The 8,304-nt window shown below is 26.4% G+C and overlaps 1 protein-coding gene across 3 annotated transcripts in view; it reads right to left on the bottom strand.

The window, feature by feature from the left end:
• Positions 1–375: 375 nt before the first annotated feature.
• The window catches only part of LOC100199751 (kinesin-like protein KIF12), a 75,641-nt gene continuing 67,712 nt past the window's right edge, over positions 376–8,304 (bottom strand). For 2 of the 3 annotated variants that reach the window (XM_065808166.1, XM_065808168.1), the window contains exons 23-25: positions 3,916–4,042; positions 3,647–3,846; positions 376–638 (exon numbers count right to left, since the gene is read on the bottom strand). In XM_065808166.1, coding sequence (XP_065664238.1) covers positions 538–638; positions 3,647–3,846; positions 3,916–4,042 — 428 coding nt within the window. In that variant the 3' untranslated portion in view covers positions 376–537. The remainder of the gene's footprint in view (positions 639–3,646; positions 3,847–3,915; positions 4,043–8,304) is intronic. The other variant, XM_065808167.1, reaches the window with a different exon arrangement.

The raw sequence follows: 8,304 nt of genomic DNA, 5'->3' as shown, positions 1-8,304 counted from the left end.
CCCCAAGGCCAAGAATGCCACCACAGTCAAGGAAGCTACTTTTTAATTGAAGTTACAACCCTCTCTTAACTCTATAAGTCCAAAACATGAACCTTGACGAAAAAGGTTGCGCGGAGAAACAAGTTTAGTGCGGTACTACCAGGGACGTGGTAGAGATAGAACTCGAAACTACTCGCTTATAAAATCGCTCTAAAATTACATCACTACCATATTTAGAAGTAGGGCTACGGTTACAGGCTATGGCATGTTTATTAAATCTGTAGCGTAATTAAATAGCAGAGCATCAGAGCTAAGAACGAGCAGTAGTTACAAGATGGGGGTTGGTGTAGTTACAGCTGTGTTTTTGTATTTAAACATCAAAATAAAACTCAAAGATTATAAAAAAATATTTTGAGAATATTTTTAAATAAACTTGTTTTTTTTTCCAAATATTTACAATGTTTTATCAATAAAAAAATATAAATATCTTAAAAATATTTGTCATAAACAACATTGTTGCTAAGAAACAAATACTTTCTTTTATTACTTATTTTCACATTAATTTCCTGTATTTTTTTTATTCTGTAAAACTTCTGCTCGGATTTGATTTAAAAGAAACTCTAAATCAAAGTGCAGTTGATCGGTTTTATTGGTAAAACCTAAAATAAAATAAAAACAACATTAAACAACGTTAGAAATAACATTAAACAATGACAGAAGCAACTTTAAACAACGGGGGCAATAACATTGAACAATAATGAGAACAAAATGAGACAGCAAAGATCAATGATATATAAATACATAGATGTCTAACTCCGTAAAAATACCGTTAGGAAATATGAGGCTTTTTTTTTTGGAGGAAGCCATATTGAATACTGGCAAAACATCGTAAATTAGCGATGAACCTCTGCATTAGTTTTACAAGAAATTATAAACATTAAATAATAGATCTGACCTGTTTAGATTTATTTATTAAAAATGGCACAACATAATCTTGTTAGTATAGTTAATGTTGCGCTTTTGTCGAAAAAGTTTATTATAATTACTTAACCTGGATGTTATTTTTATATTAGTAAACTTAAAGTAGTTGATTTTACTTTAAGGTTATAGTTATAAAAATAAGTTAATTACCTTGGAAAGAAGCTATTATTTATGATATGCTTTGAAAAAACTGGACATAGCTTGGATTAAGGAGGTATTTAGTAAATACTCTATTACCAGAATACAATAAATTAACTATTAATAATAGTATTTCCACTATATATATTATATCATATACAATATATATATTATATTATATATATATATATATATATATATATATATAAATATATATATATATATAATATAAATATATACATTTATGAAAAGAAAAATATTATAAGTAAACATATATATATATATATATATATATATATATATATATATATATATATATATATATATATATATATATATATATATATATATATATATATATGTATATATATATATATATATATATATATATATATATATATATATATATATATATATATATATATATATATATATATATATATATATACAAAACCTGGTTTTGGGGATAATGCAAGTTGTGTTTTTCTAATATAATTGATATTTATGAAAAAAAAATTATTATAAGTAAACATTATATATATATATACATTATATATACATATACATATATATATATATATATATATATATATATATATATATATATATATATATATATATATATATATATATATATATATGTATATACATATATATACATATATATATATACAAATATATATATATATACATATATATATATACATGTATATACATATATATATATATATATATATATATATATATATATATATATATATATATATATATATATATATATATATATATATATATATATATATATATATATATATAAAAATTAGTAAAAACACTTATCTAATTTTTTCTTTCTTCTACACAGTGTTGCTGCATCAGTAATTTAATAAGGGAGATTCTTCCTGATGTACCGACTGCTGGTGTAACACTGTGTAGTATAAAGAAAAAATTAGATAAGTGTTTTTACTAATTATAAACCAAGATCACATAATGCATTTCATGCATTATGTGATCTTGGTTTTAGCATATGGCAAGGATCAGGAATAAAATAAATAACTTTATCATAAGATTCAATATTGAAATGAGTTTTCATATTTTCAACTTTATCAAACGAACAACCAAGACTTTTCGTTGCACTAAAATTAGAAAAAGCATCATCACAAGTTACGCTGTGAACATCTATACCGTGTTGAACACACAAATTAATTGCTTTAGTTAGAAGACAAACCAAATTTGTTGTTGAAATCTTTTCACATAGAACATAACTGATAGGACATTTCCAATGACCTTGAAGTCCAACAAGCATAAAGACAAGAGCCTCAGTAGCTATACAATTTGGATCAAAAGCAGATTATTGTTTCCATAATCTGAAAAGCCTTCATAGTTACCATTACTTGGATTATAAACAAGACCTGATTTAATATGCATAGAATCAAAGATTAATGCACAATCTTTATATGTATTATCTTCTAATCCCTTTTGTTGTATGTAAGAAAAAACATCTTTAAAAAACCCAGGTGAGCAATCTATAGATGAAGACCAATTTGATAAAGAACTTATGCAAGGCAAAGCAAACAATGATCTGACAAAAGTATAGGCACGAGGTGAATAAAAATGAAGTGTCAAAGCAAAATTCTTCACTTCTTCTGAATATCTGTGACATCTAGAATCTTTGCATTTATTCACTAGTTCAGATTTAAATAAATCACAAACAAGACCAGAAAAACTATTATCAAGAAATTGAGCTGTATCAGCATATATAAGCTTATCATTTTCAAGTTTTTTAATAATTTCAGCCATTGTATTGATTTTCAATTCTTTTCTTCTTAGTTTTTGCTTAAGGGTCTTAATTTTTCTTTTAAGCTTTACTTTAGATGGAGAGTCAACTTTATTATTTAGGTTATCAATAGTAAAATCAACACTAGTTAAAATATGATTTTGAGAAGAAGATGGCAACGAAAGAGATATCTTTTTTTGATTGTATGTCTCGGTTACATTCCTGGAAACATGTTTTCTTTTGATTGGCTTTTTACAATGCATTTTCGCCGGGAAATCAAATATAGATGGTACAACATTAGCCTTTAAAGGAGGTTTATTCGCATTTTCATAATTATAATCTTCTTTATGAAAGTGAACACTACATATATAACTATATTTCGTAGGAACAAATAAAGCACGTTTTGTTGCCACAACCCATTTTTGACACAGCTCGCTATTTTTTAAAGGGAATTTATGAAAAGATATCGCAACACCTTTGGTAAATCGGTTTACACAACCATAAGCAGAGCAAGATATAACCATTTCTTTAGTAAAAAAAGTAAAATTAGGTGTTTTTTTTAAATATTATGATATTTTTTTTGCGTTTTTTGCCAGTATTCAATATGGCTTCCGATAAACAAATTTGCCTCACAACCGCGGCTCGAGTTAGATATCTATGTAATATATATCATTGGCAAAGATAAAAACAACTTTAAAAAAACAAAAACGTAAAACAAAATAGCAACAAACCGAACTTATGAAGTTAATTAAAAACAAATAAAAGTGTACAAACTTTCAGCTGATTTGCTTCCATAATAATATAAACCACACGTATGATTGGGGTAACCAACACTTATTGGAGAAGTGTTTATGCTTTCTGGTAACGAGATGTAATCTTTAAGATATTGACGTTTTGAATTTTGACACATTTCTTGACGGAAAGCAAACTTAGCCGCGTAACCGGGAAGTTTATCTGCAGAAACACTTTTAAAGCTAAATGTTATAAATTAGTTATCACAAAAAGTTGTTAAATTTTATAAATTTAACAAGATTCAAAATCACCTGCTACACAATCGATTTTCAATCCTTTGAACTTTTTTGAATAGTTGTTTATTTTCAATACTTTTAACTCTCTTGCATTGCTGTTTATTATCAATATTTTGTATTTTCTTGCATTGATGTTTATTGACTAGTTAAATTAATTGACAAAAGTTAAATAATTAAGCACATAAAACAAATAAATTATACTGCAGTATAATTAATTCTTATAAATTTGTATAATTAAACAGGTATAAAAACTTCTACAGCATCTTATGCAACGCTTTATTAAACAAAAAATATACCATTTTAAATATAAATTCAGCTTACTATTTCTTAATAATATAATATTTTTGATATAAATTCAACTCATTATTTCTTAGATCAATGACATTTGAATATTTTTATATTATATTATATATATATATATATATATATATATATATATATATATATATATATATATATATATATATATATATATATATATATATATATACATATACATATTTATGAACGTTATTTGTAGATGAAATATTAAATTTCGCTTAATTTGTAAATGTGTCGTAAACGATTTTATTTGGCTTCTTTTGTTTTTGTAACAAAAATATTTTATTTGTATATTTACTTATAGGCGATATTCTATCTTTTAAAAAACAATGTTAGCAATATGGTAATAATAATAATGTGTTTATTGACTGACTTTTCTACAAACATAATTCTCATGGTATTTTTGAAATTTTTGAAAATTTCAAAAATACCATGAGAGTTATTTTTGTAGCTTGATCTATCTACTTTAAGATTATGTTTTGTTTTTTGGTAAAAATGATGGGGAGAGTTGATCTTAACAATTTGCAATCATGTGTATATTTGAGAGGTTGGTGGAGGAGGAGGAGGGGGGGGGGGCGAAAAGCTTTTTAATTTTTTTTTCATTTAAAAAAAACATTTTTGTTCATTTTTTATTTAAAGAAAGACTATTTTATGGTTTTTATTCAAGATTTTTTATGAGTTGTTTTAAATTTTAAACAATGATAAGCTACAGCCATTAAGTTTGCTTCTCCGTCTTCTTTTGTTTTTAAACGTTTCGATGAGATCTTGACTAGAATTAGAAGCACCTTCTGCACTGTAATGAAGAACAAAAAGACCAATGACAAATTTTTAAAAAATCTTATAATCTGGAAATAAGTATATAATATATAGCGATATATACACATAGCACATAGCCGCAATAAGTTCCAGTTTGATGAATGGTTTTCAGCCATTTTGTCATTTTTAAAAAATCAAAGAAAAATGAGTTTTCAGGTCCAAAAAATCTTTAATTGTTATATAACTTATATAATGTTATATTTATAACTTGCAGACTTTTCTGTTTGAGCTAATTCAGGAGCTAATTTATGTACTTTACAAATGAATAAAAATAGGAAAAATATACTTTTTAAATTTTTTAAAAGGCTGGAGATACTGTCTATCTTACTATCGCCATTACCACAAGTATCAAAACATTTTATTGTTTCCTCAAATTATTCACTAACCAACCTTTGTTTGTTTCCTAATGGCACATTTTTTAAACATACCATCCTTTCTGATGATTGAGAAAATTTACATCTTTTTGTCTACTTTTTAAAACTTGTGTTTTATCTTTTAAGATAATGAGTTTTTTTATTTTTTATCAAATAAATCTTCCTCTTTAAAAACCACATTTTTGCCTTTATGATTTTGTGTTTGTTTAAATTGTTATTTTATTTTTATTTTTTTGTTATTTAGGTGCCCCAAGAAGACCTAATGGTCTTGTCGCAGAGCACCGCAGAAATGCATTTAACCAGGAAGTTCACGCCTCCTTCCTTACCGTGATGCGAAAATATGCCCAAAGGTGTTTCGAACCTGGATCTCCTGCTTATAAAGCAAGCGCTCTAACCACTGCGCCACGGCCACACTACTCATTCTATTCCTTTTTAAGTCAACATTCTTGTTTCTAAATGGCATATAAAAGTAAAAGAATTCATTAAAGATAAACTAAAAACATTTATATATTGATATTTTTATCCTAAAAACATATTACTATATTATTAAGTCAATTTAAATTTGAACTGAATTGTAAATTTATAAGCATTTTACTAGAATATAGTAAACATCTGATATGTTAGTCAGTATTTTCTTCACCTAATAAAGGGCACATGGTAAATTTTTTTACCATGAGACAACCTATTATTTCAATACATTAACCCGTAAAAAAAAAGACATGAAGCTATATTAAATGTAGAAATGTTTGGAAAATTAACACATAGGATAACCTCTGTAATTAGGGGTGTACCTGATTGGAAAATTTGAATTCCAGCTGGAACCGGATTTGCTGGAATTGTTAAACAAATTCTGGCTGGAACGAGATTTATACTTATGTAATTTTTTACCTTCAAGATTGATAGTGGAACCCTTTAAGAGACATCAAAAATGAAACTATTCTCAGAGGCAGGTAACATTGATGAAAAAAAAAGCTTATTTGTTGCTAAAAACTTCTTTTTGCACCACAATATTCCTAAACTTTTAGAAATCTTTACATAAGTGATTACTGCAAATAAAGTTAGGCAAAGCTACAGTTAAGCGGTCTAAAATATATATTTTTTTAACTTGTTGTGCCTTCTTGTGTAGACTTGCTCAAAGTGCTGACTTTTAAATATAAACATAAAAAATTATTATTACTTTAGTACATGCATTGACTATCTTATAGCCTGCTGCTACAAGGGAGTGTTGCTACATCAACTATCTTATAGCCTGCTGATACAAAGAAGTGCTGCTACATTGACTAAGAGTTTGGCATCGGGCAGCAATTGTTTTTCTTTTATTATTTCAATTAAAATTCCTAATGTTTAAAAAGCCTCCACTGACAAGAGCGCAACAAGCGAAAAAATAAAATTATTTTAGACCACTAAACTGTAGCTTTACTTAAAATAACATTGTGTTTGTTAAGAATTTTGTATTTTTTTACCTAGGTTTACCTATAGTTCTTCATTGCCCTGTCATGGTTAATTAATAATTTTTTGATTTAATCTACAGTCTGTGTCACAAATCTTAAAAAAAGTAAAAAATAAATTCCATCGAAACCGGATTTACCTAAAAATCACAAATTCCGGCTGAAATTCCGGCACATCTCTATCTGTAATACAGTTTTCTTAGTAAGCAAGTGTTATTGGTTATGTATTATATATATATATATATATATATATATATATATATATATATATATATATATATATATATATATATATATATATATATATATATATATATATATATATATATATATAATGTATTATATATAATGTATTATATATAATTTCAATTCTTTTTTCAACATGAAAAACTTCAGGATGAGATAATTTGTTTTAACAATTGCTTGTTGACATTTTTTTTATTTACAAAAAAATTAAACAAAACTCTTTTTTGACTCCCCCCTCCCCCTTCTCCCACTCTTGGAAAAAAACCATAAAATAGTCTTTCTTTAAATAAAAAATGTACAATTACAAAAATGTTTTATATTTAAAGTTCACAAAAAAAAGTTTAAAAAGCACCTCCCCCCCAACCTATTAAATATACACATGATTGCAAATGGTTAAGATCAACTCTTCCCATCATTTTTACTAAAAAATAAAACATAATCTAAAAGTAGATAGATCAAGCTACAAAAATAACTCTCATGGTATTTTTGAAATTTTGATCAAATTTTCATCTGCATTGGTGGGGGATTTTTTTCGATTCAGAAAAAAGTATTATCATTTTAAGTTAATACAAGTAAAAGTTCATTATTTGCCGCAATGCTATTTCTGAAAAAATGAAATGTGCTTTTTAGTCATACCTCTAGTGTACACTCCGTTAATTGAGTAGTTACAGCCTGTTAACAGACTGTTATGGCTGTAACTGTCTATGTGCAGTGCACGTTCTATGCTTTGACTTTATATGGTTCAAGTGCAGAACTTGGTGCACAAAATTGTGCAGTAAATAACCCCCTCCTCCCCACCCCTAAATGACTCAAGGACTCAATGAAATTCTGCATTTGATGTCTTACCAGTGGAGGTGAAAGTATTAGAAGAATCCAAACAATTTATAATAGCTATTGCTCTATGATGCTCTGCATAAAATTCAATGGAGACCTTTTTGTTTTCTAGGATTCCTTCTGCTAAAGGTTAAACAAATTTGAAAGAAAATTGTGATGCTTATTCCAAAAGTCATTCACAGTAAAAGTTTAATGAGGGATTGATTTCAAACAAAGATTGGCACCTAAAATTTATTTGAATACAACAACTCATCTAGAATCCATGCAACTACAGATGCATATCATCCTTAAAAAAACTGTGATGTATTTTACAGGAAAAAAATAACTGACTTAGAAAACCTTATCAGAAAAGGCACAAAAATTCA

The sequence above is a fragment of the Hydra vulgaris genome, chromosome 10, assembly GCF_038396675.1.
Source record: "Hydra vulgaris chromosome 10, alternate assembly HydraT2T_AEP".
In the NCBI taxonomy this organism is placed as follows: Eukaryota; Metazoa; Cnidaria; class Hydrozoa; order Anthoathecata; family Hydridae; genus Hydra; species Hydra vulgaris.
This window is presented reverse-complemented; position numbering and strand designations above follow the sequence as displayed.